The sequence below is a fragment of the Pseudovirgaria hyperparasitica genome, assembly GCF_010093815.1.
Source record: "Pseudovirgaria hyperparasitica strain CBS 121739 unplaced genomic scaffold EJ05scaffold_7, whole genome shotgun sequence".
NCBI classification, from domain to species: domain Eukaryota; kingdom Fungi; phylum Ascomycota; class Dothideomycetes; order Acrospermales; family Acrospermaceae; genus Pseudovirgaria; species Pseudovirgaria hyperparasitica.
The window spans coordinates 132,347-150,209 of NW_022985555.1; the positions used below are offsets into that span (position 1 = coordinate 132,347).

At 49.0% G+C, this 17,863-nt stretch overlaps 5 protein-coding genes and 1 non-coding gene across 6 annotated transcripts; 4 read left to right on the forward strand and 2 right to left on the reverse strand.

Annotated features, from left to right (window-relative positions):
- Nucleotides 1-546: 546 nt before the first annotated feature.
- EJ05DRAFT_464106 (vacuolar amino acid transporter-like protein 6) lies at nucleotides 547-2,468 on the forward strand. The gene is made up of 5 exons (XM_033742737.1): nucleotides 547-808; nucleotides 862-1,216; nucleotides 1,269-1,497; nucleotides 1,545-1,704; nucleotides 1,755-2,468. The coding sequence occupies exons 1-5, from the start codon at nucleotides 616-618 to the stop codon at nucleotides 2,390-2,392; spliced, it is 1,575 nt and encodes a 524-aa protein (XP_033600788.1). The 5' UTR covers nucleotides 547-615; the 3' UTR covers nucleotides 2,393-2,468.
- Nucleotides 2,339-4,224, reverse strand: EJ05DRAFT_475663 (AI-BP family protein). The gene is made up of 5 exons (XM_033743856.1): nucleotides 3,747-4,224; nucleotides 3,584-3,692; nucleotides 3,459-3,524; nucleotides 3,310-3,404; nucleotides 2,339-2,980 (listed from the first exon to the last, which is right to left on the reverse strand). The coding sequence occupies exons 1-5, from the start codon at nucleotides 3,756-3,758 to the stop codon at nucleotides 2,543-2,545; spliced, it is 720 nt and encodes a 239-aa protein (XP_033600789.1). The 5' UTR covers nucleotides 3,759-4,224; the 3' UTR covers nucleotides 2,339-2,542.
- Nucleotides 4,225-4,347: 123 nt separating this feature from the next.
- EJ05DRAFT_475664 (ribosomal protein S16) lies at nucleotides 4,348-5,352 on the forward strand. The gene is made up of 2 exons (XM_033743857.1): nucleotides 4,348-4,656; nucleotides 4,716-5,352. The coding sequence occupies exons 1-2, from the start codon at nucleotides 4,580-4,582 to the stop codon at nucleotides 5,062-5,064; spliced, it is 426 nt and encodes a 141-aa protein (XP_033600790.1). The 5' UTR covers nucleotides 4,348-4,579; the 3' UTR covers nucleotides 5,065-5,352.
- A 3,663-nt stretch (nucleotides 5,353-9,015) lies between these two features.
- On the forward strand, nucleotides 9,016-9,782 carry EJ05DRAFT_499866 (uncharacterized protein; the record flags this gene model as incomplete). The annotated part of the gene is made up of 2 exons (XM_033746909.1): nucleotides 9,016-9,171; nucleotides 9,435-9,782. 2 exons carry the CDS (start codon nucleotides 9,016-9,018, stop codon nucleotides 9,780-9,782), a joined length of 504 nt encoding a protein of 167 aa, XP_033600791.1.
- A 2,538-nt stretch (nucleotides 9,783-12,320) lies between these two features.
- EJ05DRAFT_438508 (Pkinase-domain-containing protein) lies at nucleotides 12,321-13,808 on the forward strand (the record flags this gene model as incomplete). Its single annotated transcript, XM_033741833.1, has 1 exon — nucleotides 12,321-13,808. The coding sequence occupies one exon, from the start codon at nucleotides 12,321-12,323 to the stop codon at nucleotides 13,806-13,808; it is 1,488 nt and encodes a 495-aa protein (XP_033600792.1).
- A 3,564-nt stretch (nucleotides 13,809-17,372) lies between these two features.
- On the reverse strand, nucleotides 17,373-17,454 carry EJ05DRAFT_t40. Its single transcript has one exon. It is a non-coding gene; the product is annotated as a tRNA-Gly (tRNA).
- Nucleotides 17,455-17,863: the final 409 nt, after the last annotated feature.

The window sequence follows — 17,863 nt, forward strand, 5'->3', positions numbered from 1 at the left end:
GGAGAGAAGACTCGATATGGACGGGACAGAACTTGGAGAGCAACATGCTATCGGTCGAACGTCCATGATGCGTTACCCGGAACGCTGCTAAGCCCTTAAAGATACCTTCGTGTATAGTAACTTGCTCGGTGTGTTTATAATTTACAGCTCTTTCTGCACCATTGACGTGGCCTACGATGATCAAAGGCGCGGAACCACTACAAGTATCAATAATGAAGATGCCCCATTAATCTTTACGACTGACTGGCTCCTGGTTATTGTTAACAAGAAATTCTAGTCTTAGATACATACCTACACAATGTATTTAATAATAGGTAAACTACCTCGCGGAGTGGCTTGGCGACGTGAGCACGCTGATTCGTCCTGCGCCTGAGGCATCCTTATGACCTTTCATCGCTATCACTCTTCAAGACCCCAACTTTCGTCATTGCGCAACACCCACCTTACCCTGCCGACATCCTTACCACAGCGATACCTCTTCGATTGTTCCACTCGTTTAGCGATCAATTCCCGTGTATTAATTCGTGATCCTGTCCGCCGAGCACCCTTATGATTCTGCTACCAAAACACGTCGGGGAAGCATGACGAATTACTCAACAGTGCCAGAACAAGCAGATGAACATGAGAGCAGGCCAGCCAGCGCGGCATCTTCGAGAGGAAGACGGTCAGTTTGACGATGGCGTACCTTTACGCCCACACAAGAGGTTGCTCACACCTGGGTCTAGGTCCAGAAGAGGAGGGAAGAAGGACGCAGGTCCCATCGGGCAGGCAACATGGATCAGCAGTGTAATAAACCTGCTCAATACCAGTATGGAAGAATAACATCAAGTTGCAAAAGCAGATGCTAACAAAAGAATGTAGTCTTAGGAGCTGGTCTACTTGCTATGCCACATGCGCTCGCACAAATGGGCATCTTTCTTGGGATATTCGTGGTCGCGTGGGCAGGTCTCACGGCCGGATTTGGCCTATATCTGCAATCAAGATGCGCAAGATATGTAGAGCGTGGCGCGTCGTCTTTTGCTGCGCTCGCCAAACTAACATACCCGAATGCGGCCGTCGTTTTCGACGGCGCCATCGCACTCAAGTGCTTTGGAGTCGGGGTCAGCTACCTTATCATTATCGGTGATCTCATGCCTGGCGTGGTTAAAGGATTCAGCGAGAAAGCTGCAGAGACTGCATTCTTAGTGGACCGACAATTCTGGATTACTGCATTCATGTAAGCAACTGCGCTTTGCTGTAGCTACAGAGCCCTAATGAGCTTTCTCTAGGTTAATCGTCATTCCACTAGCATTCTTACGCCGACTAGACTCCCTAAAGTATACAAGCATCATTGCCCTGATCTCCATCGCTTATCTCGTCCTACTTATTCTAGTGCATTTTATCAAAGGCGACACTCTGGAAGACCGGGGTGAAGTCCGCGTCTTCAGATGGGCAGGCCCAGTGTCTGCGTTGGCCGCGTTCCCAGTCATTGTTTTTGCTTATACTTGTCATCAAAATGTAAGGATCATGATGAGAATTCTTTCACTCTTTCTAATCTTCTCTAGATGTTCTCGATCTTGAACGAGATTTTCGATAATTCTCAATCCAGGACTACAGCAGTAGTAGTGGCAAGCATTGGATCTGCCTGTATGCTATACATCCTCTGTGGTATCACAGGGTACCTATCATACGGTGACAACGTCAGCGGTAACATTGTGCAGATGTGTAAGTCGGGAAACCCCATTAGTCCTGGACAAACTGCTCACACGTAGAAGATCCACATTCTCCAGCCTCTACTTTCGGCCGGGCCGCCATCGTTGTCCTCGTCATGTTCTCCTATCCACTTCAAGTACATCCATGTCGCGCTTCCGTTGATGCAGTCATCAACTGGCGCCCACAGCGTAACCGCGGCTCTAGCGCTGATCCATCTCCCTCTCGCACCGGCCTCCTTACCCCTAATTCGACGTCCCCTTCACCCCCTCAGAGGACGGCCCTTTTTCAACCCAAGCGCGAAATGTCCGACATCCGGTTCGCAATAATCACGACCATCATCATTGTATTATCATACGTCGTAGCGATGACGGTCACCTCGCTTGAGAAAGTGCTCGCATACGTCGGGAGCACGGGCAGCACAACCATCAGCTTCATCCTGCCGGGACTTTTCTACTATAAAATCTCAGACCCAGAGTCGCCACATCATCAGAAGCTGATGAAGGAAGACGACGACGAGGCGGGCTACGACGCGGAAGACTTAGAGAGCAGCGGGTTTCTGCAGGCTATAACAGATGTGAAGATGCGACGGCATTGGAGAAGAACGTTGCTGCGGAAGGCCAGTCTAGGGCTAGCTATTTATGGGTTCTTTGTTATGGTAGTATGTCTGGGAACGAATACCTTCCTGGTCGCTGCGCATTGATTGGGGTATTGCTCATCAATCTTAAATAAATACATTGTCAACGCCTTAATTATCATGTGCTCTTCCCGTCCCAGCTCTAATATTAGAAATCAACTCCCCTTCTTGCATTCTGACATTCATCATCATCATCATCATCTCAGTAGGCCATACTCATAGCTTCCCCTCTCCGTCCACTGGTACCTCAGCAACTTGTGCCACGCCCTCATACGGCGGCACAACCAATCCATACCTTTCCGCGACCTCCGCTCCCAGAAAACGCCCTCCTACAAAGTGTCTTCCCCTAAACTTCTCTACCAGCGGCTTCGGCGCCGTCAGACTAATCAGCGCCCCGGGGTGATAATCCTTTCCCGGTCCCTCGCTAGGCGGGCCATGCTCAATATCCCAGCTTGAGGGTGCATCGACGGCAAGAACAGGAACGGTGGTCGAAGCGAGGGCAGCAATGACTGACGGGAACGGCTCGCGGATGGAGCCACTGAAGGAAAAACCGAAGATGCAGTCGAGGATGAGGTCGTAGGTTGACGTTGTTAGCGGGTTAGGGAGGGAGGTGACGAAGGGAACTTTGAGTGCGTGGAGTTGCGTTGTCAGACGCTGAAGGAGATCTCAGCATCGATCGAAGCAAGAAGTTTGGACCAGGTATGATCAAAAGCAATACAGTGAGAGTGATGAGCTATGGAAGGGGTTTTCGGAAAGAGCAAGTTCGAGAGAAAACAAAAGTTTCTACGACGGTGGAAATAGTTCAGACCGGCGCTGAGAAGAGTGGAAGTCGAGACAAGGCCGGTGTTGGTTAATGTTGAAAAGTGCAAATAGACTAGACATCACGCCTCTCTAGCTTGGACATTTGACAGTCTTCATGGTAATAGGACTGATGTGGGAGGATCACAAGCCATTGGAAGGGGTCGAAACTTAGACTGACATACCTGGTATAGCTCGTTTTTATTTTGTTTCGGGTAGTAAATAGCTGGTTGGTAGCCGTAGTGGTGGAGATGTCGTGCTGCTACGAGGCCATCGCCACCTGGATGGAGTCAGGATGTATTCCTTTCCAAACTCGATTGGGTCAGCCATTTACCATTATTTCCTGGACCGCAAGCCACGAGGACTCTTGTACCCTTGTTCAGGGGTAGAAGTTTATAAACTGAGTAGCAATTAGCTCGGCACAAGAGGCATCACGCTTACGCAGTTTGCAATTATTACCAGCTTGGGATACAGATAGTCCCGCTAGCTCCATCAATTGGTCGAGGGAATAAGCTCCAGTGCTCATCAGCTCTTTATCCAAGGCTGCAGCATTAGCTGCGGAGAGAGTCTAGACTTTTGGTCAATCATGGATCTAGACGACGCTACTGTTGAATCGGCTTACTCGAAGCGCCATGACTGGTGGTAATGGTGTTCCCGTTTAAGGCTGACCAATATATTGCGTCTGAGGTTGTTGCCAATCGGGTCTGAGATAGAGCACAGAATGTAAATGTTGTTGCTGTGAACGTGTGAACCCCAAGTATAAACGAGGACAACATTACATCATCCTTAAGGTTCGACACGCCAACCAATCAGATTGCTGCACTCTCAGACAAGCAACAAGGCCTTTGAGTAGGAATCTTAAAATATATTGGCTTAGCCTAATGAACCATTTACCTCTGGTTCTAACACCGCTCTGTAAATATATAATCTTCTAGCATGTTAGCAAAGTCCTGTCAGCTCTGATGGGGAGTAAAGAAGCCTGAGGCCAATATTGCAAAAATAAATTATATATCAAAGCCGCTGCCGTAGAATTCGCGAGTGGCAGACCGGATGTTAAGTCTACTATTTCGGCTCTGTCAACAATGTCAGTAGCGTAGTATCGGATGGCTCTATCTTGCTCCATTGTTCCCGTAGGACTGTGTCTTCATGCTAGGTCACGTTGGTAGCGTAGTAGAGTCGCGCCAAGACCTCCGCTCCGCTTGCCTTCACCACTTCCGACGCGCCGCCGAAACTTTCATCGTGAGACTTCAATACGACCTGAGCTTCACTTCATCCTGACCTAGACCACCAACTCCAATCTGACTTGGCAACCAATAATCTCACCCCGATACCCATCCGCATATACCTCGATCGCATCTATACATTGACATATGGTGCATTGATCCAATCCTCGCGGCGAAACCATCAAGCCTTCCATCCCCCTTCCTCAACTCGTCCACACTACCGCTCACCACAATGGTCCTCCGCATTCGTCTCGCACGCTTCGGCAAGCGACACGCCCCCTTCTACAACATCGTCCTTGCACAGGCCCGGTACCGCTCTCCTCTCACCTCTCACCTCTTCTTCTTCAAACTAACGAAACCAAAAACAGTACCGCCCGCAATTCCCTGCCCATGGAAGTCCTCGGCACCTACGACCCAATCCCCAAGCCCCCGGCCCCCGGCTCCCCGCCCACTGCACGTAAGCACAAAGACATCAAACTGGACATCTCGCGCGCGAAATACTGGATCGGAGTCGGTGCGCAGCCGAGCGACACATGCTGGCGGATACTGGGCATGGCGGGTATCATGCCGCCGAGGCCGAAGGTGCGGCAGCGGGACTCGTTGAGGATACAAGAAGAGGAGGCAGCGAGGGCACAGGCGGAGAAATTGGTGCCGCAGGGAGTCGTTGGGGGCAGGATCGTGAAGCCTGCGGGGTTCAAGCAGAGGAAGGAGGCGTGAGAGAGAGGAGGGACTGGGGGCATCATACGGGCGTTTTGTATATTATGCTACTACTAGATGGTCGGTACATCGCGGATCCTTGTACATATAAGTGTGAATCTTGGTCGAGTGGATAGCGTCTGCTAAAGTGATTCTGCTTATGGACTTTAGGAGGTGATTCACATGCATGCTATATGGCTAAAACTATTAATGATGCCTCATTAGCTCCTGAGGACCGGAAACAGTAATCGCAATCCGATTGTCGTCGTTGAGCGTCCCAGGCATCTCTACAGCCCGCTGATCCTACCACATGCCATCGGTCATTAAGGAGTAATGCTAAAAGTAATTAGTTATTTCGCGCTGTGTCCCTGGAAGGTCGAGTAGGCATCAGAACAAGACATATCTCGGCACAGGCATTAAGTAGCTTTAGGTTGTAGTGCAGGACACGTCATGCATATACGGGAAGGTTTGAGATGAATTCCAATCGATTGACCCCTGATGTTCTGTATCCGGCAGTATGTTGCTCATCCAATAACTGTGTATCCCTTATCAGTCCTCAAAACACCTCGACAAGATGGAGGATAGATATCGTTAAGGAACTCGTAACTTCACGGCAGGGTACCTGGAAAGGCTCACTACCTTGCAAGATTTCGAACTTAAACAGTCCGACACTCGAGCTGGAAAGTCTCATGCCATGCCCTAGCTAAACAACAGTCAATGGTGTGTATAACTTATGGCTCTATTCATGTGTCAGGGACCATTGTGTTCAATGTCCTTCCTGGTTAGCCATCACAGGCGGATCTGCAAGTCTTGGCTTCACTAGAGCGGACCCGGGTATTCTTCATAGGCAGATGTCAAGAGGTCGAGCTGATTAGCCACGGTCACAGATGTTCAAAGTGCGGGAATCCAGGTATTACGTCTTGCATGTTCTGTCCCATACCGAGGGAGTACGCGGACCATCATCTGAATACGCGTAACGTACAAGATGTCAGCATAGCAAACAAACTTTAGGCTCACAAACTCCCGCCGAGGATAGACTATAGTATTATGCTCTTGCAAGCCATAAGCAGATCTACAAGTGGAACCAGGTACAGGGTCTAGCTGTAAGATCCTGACGCGGGGCCACGCCGAAGCTAAAGCATTCGTCGATGTACTCTACACACGCATCGTCCACAAGTGCAGGCGGGCTTATGAGCCAAGAGGCTGGCATGCAGAAGACCTTGTTTAAGTTATACATGATCGCACTTACTCGAGAGAGTTGAAGCTTGGAGCAAATGAGGAACCCCGGCGATTACGTGTTGTACAGGGTAATTGTAACGTGTTTCGCGGGAGAGGTCCGGCGTCTCGATTGACTCTGACGGTGACCGAGAGACATGGCAGCATCTCCTGGTCTGATGGAGGTGGGAAGCTCGACGCTACCTTATCTCGCTGGTCACTCATGCTGTAGCTGATCCATATACGGGCGGCATGCCACAAGCTATCAAAGAATAACGGTCGCTGGTGCCAAGTAAGATTGCATATCCAGTTGATGGCCGTCAAAGTCCATAGCATTAGCGAACAATCTCAGCATAGTCGACGTCGATGGCCAATCTATGATGTTCTATAACCGGACGCAGGATGTTGTCAAGACTGACTGTCATCGTGACAATGCCACATAAACTCAAAGTCGGTAGGTTATGTCCTTGGTATAGTTTGTGTCTTACCCATCGCCGTGGCTATGCAGCTTCGCCTCTCTATTGTTACAATCATCTGAGATGTTATCAAAACTCCGTATAAATTCTGAACATCGCGCTTCAGTGGGCCCTTTGATCATGCGCATGGAGTGCTTTGTTCTTTGCCCCTTAGAAGTCCGGTTCGCTTCACGTAAAATGCTTGAGACAATCATCGTCACATTGGATGATTCCTGCATCTTACTTGGCGTACAAAGACCATAGACAAGCCAGACAGTTAGTCGTATAGACATTTTCGTACAGTCCTTGGCTACCAAGAGATCGTGAGACTTCGGAAGCTATTGCATGCTTGAAAGAATGGCGTAACGAATGGTGTTAATGGCATCCCGGCTTGGCTCGTAGCGGTGATTAGCGCTCCTGCTTCAAACGTGGCGGTGGTAGTGAGTTGGTGAAACCGCTCGAGTGGACGGTTTGTCCCATCTCTCCGACCATCTTGCTTGAATGGGAACTTAATGACTCCTCGTGCCAAGATATCCGATGTCTACATTGTGCTCGAATCAGCGCCTAGTGACAATCTGCAACACATATCAGTTCGAACAAGGAGTATTGGTAGGGTGGTTGGCTGCACAAGCTCGTAAGACAAGACAGCAAGCGGAAGCCAAGGTCTTGGAATAATGTAGTCTGCTCAAACAGCGTGTAAGAACGAGCAAATAGTATACTTTTTCCTGCGGCTTGTCGATCGCAGTGTTTCACGAGGTCGCCTGCTGCTGCTGGCAGGATCTCTCAACAGTGAAGCAGGTCCTTGTGACCACGCTGTTACAAGGCATACCTAGATGGTGGTAGTACCTTGACCTGGGTGGGTGTCTAACGGACTATATGAATAAACACTTGAAGATGAAGCACAATCAGGCCAAGCCGGGAAGTGGTGGCGCTTGTGCCAAGTTCTCTGGAGGAAAGCTTGAGCTTGGCCTGCCAAGACCATACATAGGTACATGTCGTATAGTTTATTCATTATGGATCGATCACCTGCATCTTGGAGAGAATTAAGGGATCAAACAACATCAATCGATCGGGTCCACATCTGCGTACTGTGGTATGCCAGCACAGCTGCCAGCGGAGTAATATAATTGCAAGTACGATTGAAACGACGAGTACGATCGAGTGCGCTGGCAGTGGGTCGATATTTTTTCACTTTGCACCAGGAATTGCAATATCGTAAAGCTGCAGCAGAAAGCGGTATATAATTAATCAGTAGTGTAATTCCGTCCCACACGACATTAGGGCTATAGTCGTTGTCATTTTGCTAAACCAATGAGAAAGCAGCAATCGCATGATTTGGTCGCGTGCTCCTCCTGCACAGTACAGAGTGGGAAACGGCCTATGTAATTAGGTATGAGCATACACATACCTATGCATAATGCGTAAGTTCGCTGTCGGTATAGATCACAAAATATATCAGACGAGCCGCAATCGGAGACTATTCACCTGTATTGTGTGAAGTATGTCGAATTGGAGCTGAACGTTGTTGGTGCCGATCACCCATCGGGCCGCGCCACAACAATTCTCAGAGCTTGAATCCTGAACCTAGTTCAATATGAGGGCTAGCAATACGAGGTCCCACGGACCCGTGTATGGACTTAAATCCAGCCCCAGGTCGTTAAACTTTCATATAAGTCAAATCAAGCCTGTATTGTTCGTGGTACAATACCACAGACTTGCTGCTGCTATGTTGGGAATTGCAGTGGAGGTGATTTTTAGGTGGTGAACGAATCCGGGACCGGATACGACCTTCTGCCATGTACTGCTACGACGACATTATGCATAGGTGTGATTAGCGACTTCGCGCGAGACATTGATGCGGGGCGGACGGGATACATGGATGTGCTGCAGGACAATTAGATTGATGCCGGACGGTTTCGTGGAGAGAGGAAAACCCCACCCCCACACGCGTTGCTCAACGCATTCCGCATTTCACACAGACTTAGATCATTCCAGCAAGCGAGATCGCACCTTGGTCAACAAAACAGACTTGTGGCTTTAGTCACAATGCTGTGAGTGAGTTCCTTCGAGACGGAGGGGCTCTGCACGCTGTCACTTCCAGGCTGCCAATCCGAGCCTCCTGGAACTCGAAATGGACATGCGGTGTGATCTGGAAGGATAGGTCCCTGAAAGAACAAAGAACAAATAACGTCCGATTTAGCGTCGGCCATCAGCCTTTGAGTCCTCCGTTGTATACGAGCTCGGCTTGAAGATTTCTGAGAGGCCATCGGTGTTTGATGCAGCCCGCTAAAATGCAAGGCTAATGCGAGGTAATGCGAATTGGGGCCATGGCATAACCGGAGCTGGTTCAATACATGCAAGTCCGCAGATCCAACAGGCAATCGACAACAGTACTCGCTTCGAGAGTGGGAACGATCCTGCAGCAGATCATCACGATGAGAGAAGCATCAAGGCGAAGGTAAGTCTGGCATACAGTGAGGATTGCGAAAAGTAACAGAACTCCTTCTGAACCGTTTGCGCCAAGAAGTACAAGCAGCGTGGCCAGAGAAAGGAAGCCCCAACGTCTTTGCATGGGCGACCTAGTAAAAAAGATGCGGCATACTCTCTCTGTTATGGCTCGGATTATGTATGCACACAGCAGAGTATAATAAAATAGAAGAACAGAGGTACTTCAAGCGGAACTACTGCCTTCTCCGGCGTACATGACCAACAGGCTCGTAGGCTGATGCATTTCATCTATATGCAAGCGTTACATACCACACCTCGTTCTTAGTCGAAAAAGCAACCGAGTATCTCATTATTGATGTTAATCGTTCTATTCAGGAATCCTGGGAGATAGGCGCGGGATACCACTTCAGTATTAGCTCCGAAACAAAGCAGGCTCGAGCACCTGCAGCCGCCAACGTCATGAGAGAGATATCGCCATTGCCGCCCGGGTCGTTAGCATCAGCGTCCAGAATATGCCCGCAAAGGAAAGCTGCTCGAATTGAGCGCAGCTGTGGCATCATAGTAAAAGACCTGTTCTTCTGTCCTGTGACTTTTGTTTTTGATATCATTGACCTGATCTGAACGTTGACGGAATGCAATCAGACAAGGATTCTTTGTATGACGTTGTCAAAGGAGCCTTTCTAACACATGCCTGAATCAGCGTAGATAGTGTCTGATATTTGTACATGTTTGTCCCGTAAACGGTTACCGGTCTGTTCCTTGATTAGACAAGAATGTGACTCGCGATACAATGTGTCTAAGCGACACGCATCGCGTACACCACATGCCTAACAGGAATCGTGATCCGCATCACTGGTCCGAGAGGAGGGACTATCAGGACTCGATTTGAAATCTAACATCGTCCTGTCCTTCGAGACACCAGAGTTGGGGACAGTCAGCGTCGCAAGCCATCCTACCATGAAGATGCAGCAACGGGCCACGAGATACTAGTTTGGTCTTCTAGAAGGCTTCGGACGGTCCGTGGTTGGATTTGGATGGACGACTACGGGTCTATCACGGCCACGGAACATATTTTATAAGCTCCTGAGACAACGACAGTGCTGGATGATAAATGTGCCGATCAGTCAGGGCACCGGACATTATTCACAGCTGTCTGCGCTTGTTGGCATGTTTTACATTAGCAATGCAGTAATAAACCGTCTAGTGCTGTTCCCGCCTTGCCCTCACTTTTCACTTTACTGCAGAGAGTCCAGACTGGCGACGGGACAAGCCCTATTGATTACTGTAGGTGCCTCTAACAATTAGCTAGCCCTTAACGTTAGCCCTAATAAGGCCCCCTCATCCTCTCACATTCAATCCCATGGCTCATGCCACTCCAGCTCGCTCTCCCAACTGCTGTATCGCCGGCCCAATGCACGCCATCATCGCCCCCTCCCCCCCTCCGCCGGTCGCCGCGGCGCCGCCCATGGATTCTGATGACCCTCTACTCTACTTAGCGCCGCCCACACACGCCAACCTTCACCTGCTGCACGCCTCCTCCCCCGCCCGCCGCTCGCTGCTCGTGTTCGTTCATTAAGCATTCATTGCTCGCGCCCACTTGTCCATCGGCCGAGTCTTATCCCACGGTTTGTAACCTAGATAGTGATTAGAGAGCGCTGAATCGAGTGAAGTTCAGTAGTGTTTCAAGGGAGGAGGCGTCCGCAATCAATCGCAGGTATTAATAACCTTCATCGGCCTGAGCAAAATGGCTGAGATGAGAGAGTGACAGCCGGTCTTATTCCAGTCCCAGTCCCCAGTCCCCAGTTCCCAGTTCCCAGTTCCCAGTAATTACCTAGTCTTTTCAGTCTCAGTGCCAGTGCCAGTGCCCCCCAGCAGGAAGCCTTTGCCCACCTAATACCGCCGCCCACTCCCAGCTTTGCCTCTCTCTTCAGAAGAGCTTCCATGCTCACCCCTTCACACAAGCCTACCACCACACACAAATACCTCTATCCCGCCCCATGGTTTGATGGATGAATCCCCACTCGCCTTTTCGCTCTTGCTGTCTTCATCTGCTGCCCACTTCCATCGCTTTCCGACTCTCCACTCTACACAAGTCTTTTCCTCGACCTTATAACAATAACAACATCCGCAACACCGTCACACCGTCACACATCCTCTTAGCCTTTCACCCTCTACCTCTCCAACCGCCGCCTCCACAGACGCTCCGTACTTTGGATGGCGGATCTGCTGCGCATCGATCCCAGACCTCCTCCCAGATTTCGTGGTTACACGGGCTCTGATATTCACGTCATCAGGCATTCTTCCTCGACCGCTCTCGACTCGGAATATCACTCAACCAGCTCACTGCAAAGAGCATAGCACGAGTACTTCCGACTAACAACCCCGTTGACACACGCTACACCTGTATTTATCCGTCCGTGTCTGCTCGCCAAGCCTGTGTGGACGTTGTGTCGCCGAGGACCGCTACACCGCTTTCGCTGATCACATTCGCGACGCATCCATTCTTACAGGCCAAGACACCAAGACATAGCTATGTCGACTGCACAATTTGAACTGCGCTCCGCCCCTAGCCCGGCACATCTCGCTGATGTGCCCGGCCTGGCTCATCCCACAAATCATACCTCCTCCGGCCCGCCTGCATACAATCGCAACAAGCCTGTACCTATACCTGAAGAAGAGGAGAACAACGATACAAGTAGTGAACCCCTTGAGCCTCTCACTCCTACAGAGTTCCAGTTTGGACATACTTTCAAACCTCAGAGCTCACATCATAACGGTGCAGTACACTCCTCCGCGAATGCCGTTCCATCACCGAAAGCCTTCTACGACTCAGAGCCTCGTCCACGGCCTACTCCGAGATCAACAAATCTGTCCGAAATGTCGCAGACCTCGGTCGAATCTGCACCCGTCGCGAAGAATGGCATTGGCAAAGTGTTTGGCTCTGTTCGCAACAAGCTGATCCGCTCGAGATCGAGCAAGGCCGACCTCAGCCAACTGCCAACAGTCAATACCAACATACCCCGAACAACGGTTACTCCTGCCAGCGCTGTCATTCCACGTAGACTGGGTGCCTGGCCCGCGAAAGAGTCACCGCGCACATCAGCCACTAATTCTCCACCTTCTCCTAGCTCACCCGCCAACAATCATGACCATGATCCGATGGGCGATATCCGGAACCAACTAGACTCTCAGAAGCAAGTCAACAACAAGCCGAGTTCCGATCAGAAATACAAGTCCTCAAACTCTCTTACCCGCCTCCAGTCTGCAACAGACACACGTCCGAATAAGAGTAAGACTTTCGCGTTTGGGAAGAATAAGAGACCAGAAAGACAACGTTCAGCTAGCACAGAGAGCATTCCAAAGCAGAGCCATGACTCCGATGAGCCTCCCGTTCCTCTTTTTGGTACTTTTTCGAAACACGCTGCTGAGGGTACTGGAATGAAGGCACGACGCTTGAGTACAAGCTTGCCGGATGAGTTTAACGTGGACTACTGCGAGCTGGACACTGAGTTCAAGAGAGCGAGCCTACTCCCAGGAAAGCGTGGAAAGCGACTTGGTGTTGGCGCTACTGCAGAAGTCCGGATTATGCAAAAGAAGGGATACTCGGAGGATCTCGTTGCAGTGAAAGAATACAGACTTCGAGATAGAACCGAGAACGAGGACGAATATTTGAAGAAGATCAAGTCCGAGTTCAGTATCGCCAAGGCGTTGAATCATCCAAACATCGTCACCACGGTACGCCTTTGTACCCACGGTAAACCAGCTCGTTGGAATCACGTTATGGAATTCTGTAACCATGGCGAGTTATATGCCTTGGTTGAGCGTGGCTTGTTCAAGACGCATTATTCGCAAGGAGACCGCCTATGTTTCTTCAAGCAGATTTGCAGAGCTGTCGACTATCTCCATAGTCATGGCATTGCCCATCGCGATATCAAATTGGAGAACATACTGATGGACAAGAATGGAGGGTTGAAACTCTCCGATTTTGGAGTGTCGGAAGTTTTCTGCGGTGAGCATCCGGGTCTACGTGCTTCTGGTGGACAGTGTGGAAAGAACATGGGGGAAGTACGGTTGTGTCACCCAGGCCTCTGCGGTAGCCTCCCCTATGTCTCTCCAGAGGTCTTGAGGAAAGATGTCGAATATGACCCTCGACTCCTGGATGTTTGGTCTACTGCTATTGTCTTTGTCACCATGACCTTTGGAGGGTCTCCGTGGCAATCTGCGACAGAAGTAGATCAATATTACGTGCGCTTCGAAGCTGGATGGGAGGCATGGCTCAAAGAACACCCTGATGGCATCATCAGAAATGTCTTGGACTCATCTCCTCTGGTTGGTCCGCTTTTCAGGCGAATCGAACCGCCTACTATGCGCAAGACGATCCTCCAGATGCTACATCCAGATCCCTCGAAACGTATCACAATGAAGGAGGTAGTTTCATCGGGCTTTTTCCTGGGACTCGATTGCTGCACACCGGAGAGCTACGAAAATCCCAACTGGGGTATGAACGCGGCGGAACGGGGCGCCAGTCGAATGGCACAGCTTGCCACAAGGCAGATTGTAAAGAAGCATCATCACATTCCTCCGAAAGAGGTTGGTAAATTTTCTAAAGGCATTACACATAGGTTCGACATGGGTGATGGAACTTGATGGGGATTTTGAAGTCTATACCTCGGCGTTTCACGGCTCGGTTGCTCTACAATACACATTTCCTTCGCACGATCTTACGTTTTCAGCAACATGACCTGTTCGGGTGGAGTTCGAGTACACTAGATTGTATTGGTTTCCCTTTCTTCCGGGGCGGACTTATTATGTTTGGGGAAAAGGCGCATAAAGGGAAACCTGGGTCGGCGGCTTTTGTGCTACCAAAATTTTGTTCAAACGGGTGATGGTTAGATGTCCTCGCAGGAAGATACTCTTGTAACACTGTAACGGTCGATATAATATAATACCCATCACATGTTGCTTCCATATCCACTGGCTCCTGCTTCTGCCCAGATCCACCCCTTTGATTGGACGTGCCATTATTGATGACTATGACGATCTAGGCTACACGCTTCTTGCCAATCGGGTCCGGCACTTCAGACACATTCACCTGCATATATACATCACAACTTTAATTACACCAAGGTACATGGTAGCTCAGGCCAGATAAATCAGGCTTTCTTCACGCTTTGGTCATAAATCACGCTACGGCTTCATTGGGTACGGAGCACCGCGTACAGCGCACACCAGCCCAACAAGGAGAGTCTTGTAGGCGATCCATCCGACGTCCACTGAGTGGGAGACCATGCCGCCGGCGCGTACCGGTGCTGGGTCAATCGGAGACATCGTAGATGAGATTGGAAGACAATATTATCTTCACAGTCAGAGATTCCAAACATCATAATGTTAGCTACGTCTTGATGAGACTCGACACGGGCTTTCACCATTCCGCTTATTTAGGCATTATCTGCAGCCAAGCCTTCCGCCAACAGACGCCGAACGTTCTTGGAGTTCTTGGAACGTCCAGTAATCAATTAGGCTGAGATAATTAGCCTGCGAGTGCTCTTTCAATTCCTTGGAAGGCGTGCACGGCGGGTGATGGTTGGTGGCGACACCATCCAGCTTTCCCCTTGTAAAATATCTCTCAAGTCCCTCCATCAACCTCTCAAAACATAGGATGTACGATTCAACGATCTCTGTATCCCGAACCACGGCAACTGCAATTCGGCTTGCGCGGATGACGCGGCACTAGATCAGTAGATGACCTAATCTTATCAAGATAAGGATCACGCAGGGCTATTACAGCATCAGAACGGTCAGCGTGCCGTTCAGCATGCCGAACCCTTTGTACGTTTTGCGATTCACGACGCAGTCACGCAGGGCAGAATCGACATTTCTAAGCCAATCCGTAGTGCTCTACTAGCTGACAAGCTACAAAGCGGACCTGCCTGATGACACCATAGCTGGACCGCCGTGCAAGCTTGCACGTGCGACGACAAATGTGTGGTCTTATGACTCCTGGTCAACATCAAACGTCATTCGTCATTCGTCTCACAGCTCTGATACCTGGAGAGAACTTTGTATTGCATTTGATTTGGCGAGGAGCTTCGAAAGGATGAATCTGCGGCAGAGTCTTGTTCTTGTCTTACCTGCATTATTGCCGCGCGTCTGGGCATACTTGCATGTAGGCTCTTGTGGGCATCGACTCCCAATTAATCACCGCCGTGCATTCGAAGGCATGATGATGCCTCTTGCTGACGTTATTCTTCTCACCAGGCCAGGTAGCAATAGCCGACACCTTCTTTCGAGAATGAACGACATGCAGAACACAACTTGACCTACTCGATGGCAATGCTACATGTGCAAAAAATGTCAGATTTTGCGGAAGTTCACACATCCGTCTCATTAGGCGGAAAAAACAAATGGCTAACAGATGCCCTAATAATATATATCATCTCTGCCAAGACAGCGCCAAGTGACTCTCCGCCTACATACTCGATCGGGCACGTTCGAAAATTCCCGCTGGACACCGCCGAGGCTCGCAGATTTTCGGTCTTCTTGTCAACTGCAGAAAGTCTCATGAAAAGAGAGTCTAGCAGCCAAGACTTGGGCTTCTGAGATAGCCAAGAAATAATACATTGTCTTTGCAGGGACAAGCAGGGATGCGGATAAGAAAAAGCGGCCCGAGATCGTGATGATCTTCCCAGTCAGTCTGTTTCACATGTGGCAATCTGATGCGGATCTGACTTCTTCGTTTTAGCTAGGTCTGGGAAATACCGTATACGCCCGAGGTTTGTGGTAGGGACGACTTAGCAGCTTCCGGGCCCCTCATATCTTCGTGGAAGCTATTACCGCTTCTAAACGGACAATATCTGCATCGTGAATTGAATGATCAGTGCTTCGTGTGTAGCATCTGAAACTGGCTAACTGATATGACGATGATCGAGCCACATAACGGCATCTAGAAGGCCAAGTACGTCCCATTTGGACACGACCGTGTACTCTACCAGACTCTGAACCTTCTTCCAGTAAATAACTCACCGTCGTGTGGTGAGGAACAGCATGGCCATTCATAGCCGAAACGAAGCTGGGGGGGGGCACGAACTATACAACGATGACAGACCGTAGACTAAGAGAACCTCAACCCTCTATAGGTATATAAGCCGCAATGGTAAGCTCGAAACGTATACTCCGGACCAGTCTATGCACGAATCCGGCGTTCCCTCAAATCACACAGAAACTCTTTCGGGCCGCAATTAGAATCCTTCGTCCTAAAACCACCCAAAAATAGTCTACCAGCCTAATCACAATCAGAATGATCCATCTACAAGAAGGAAGCAGCTCAACCAAAAAAACGAATAGAGAGCAAGCTAGCTATAAGTAGTACCTCAAATTGCCTCGCGTTGAAACAACACCTACATCCATCGCTTTTTCTGCGGTATTTTTTTTTTCTCAAGCGCCCACAACTTGACGCTTTTGCCAAAGACCACAACATTGCTTTAGCTTCCCAAACTCCCCGAAAATCCTGAAGGATCAATGTCTGACCTAGGAAAAACCCCTCCCACAGATAGTTCTGGGTATCGTGCACTTCTATGCGGCTTTGAGAAAAAGATCCCAATGTTTTCTTTTTAATTCGCGCAATGAAATCCTACATGTAGAAGAGGTCTTCATCCTTCCTTCCTTCGTTCGTTCAGGAATTTCTGTCACATCATTATCATGCTGAACTGCTTTCAGGAGCATAGTCGATGCCAGATCCAGGTTGCTATGATGTGATTGATGTCCAGAACTATTTGAGAGCCTGCGAAATCAAACATACTTCTCGTGCGCATGGATCGCAAAAGTTGGCTACTGCCTAACAATGAGTCCTGATTCATTTCATACTGTAAATGCAGCTGAAGCCCGGACATAAGAATAGGTACTTATTATAGTATATTAAATGTGAAACCCTTAGTAGAAGACTTCTTATAGATAGATGTATGATATATATACTAAGTCGAGTTCTCTAAATAACACTCTAATTGTCTACTATTTAGAGATAGTATAGCTAAGGATAGATTTATATAGAATAAGAGGATCGAAGAATTATTCGTGTATAACAATACTAGTATGATCATCTATTAACCACGTTATAGAAATTTCCATAGAGTGTGAAAGAGTAAAGAGAATACCATTAAGAGTGAAACGGAAAAGTAGAGTTGGGAAGACGCAAGAACAAAATGCAAAATGTAATGCATGATCCGGGAGTCGAACCCGAGCCATTTGCTTGCGCCACAAGTGGAAGGCAAATATCCTACCGTTGGACCAATCATGCAATGATTTGATGTAAGCCGAGGACTCATGATCATTATATAATGATTACCATTGATTTAGGAAAAGCGTGTGAGGGTGTAATCAGCATTCCGCCCAGCATTCTACTAGAAGCTGGTGAAGTCTTATAGATAGTAATTCAAGTACTGCTCCTCTAGGCATGTTTGACTAAGAAACGTAATCCATATCATGGATAACTTGTTCATGGCCTTGGAAAAAGCCCAAGCATAGGAAATGTGGATCGAATCATAGGGCCTTAAAGTAAGGTAAGTATCTAGCAAGATCTTCTCTTCGAAGTATCTGAAACAATCAGCACAAGATTGACATGCTCTCTAGCTGTCTTCCTCTAGTGACACGGACCTCTATAGATGATGTATAGAGAAGAGAAATGGGTTACAGATAGGAAGTCCATC

Coding starts and splice junctions, on each gene's coding strand:
- EJ05DRAFT_464106 (XM_033742737.1), top strand. CDS start 616: ATGAACATGAGAGCAGGCCAGCCAGCGCGGCATCTTCGAGAGGAAGAC. Junction 809..861: donor AATAAACCTGCTCAATACCA/GTATGGAAGAAT, acceptor AAAAGAATGTAG/TCTTAGGAGCTGGTCTACTT. Junction 1,498..1,544: donor CTTATACTTGTCATCAAAAT/GTAAGGATCATG, acceptor AATCTTCTCTAG/ATGTTCTCGATCTTGAACGA.
- EJ05DRAFT_475663 (XM_033743856.1), bottom strand. Junction 3,405..3,458: donor TTGCGGTCCAGGAAATAATG/GTAAATGGCTGA, acceptor GACTCCATCCAG/GTGGCGATGGCCTCGTAGCA. Junction 2,981..3,309: donor ATAAAAACGAGCTATACCAG/GTATGTCAGTCT, acceptor GATCTCCTTCAG/CGTCTGACAACGCAACTCCA.
- EJ05DRAFT_475664 (XM_033743857.1), top strand. CDS start 4,580: ATGGTCCTCCGCATTCGTCTCGCACGCTTCGGCAAGCGACACGCCCCC. Junction 4,657..4,715: donor ATCGTCCTTGCACAGGCCCG/GTACCGCTCTCC, acceptor AACCAAAAACAG/TACCGCCCGCAATTCCCTGC.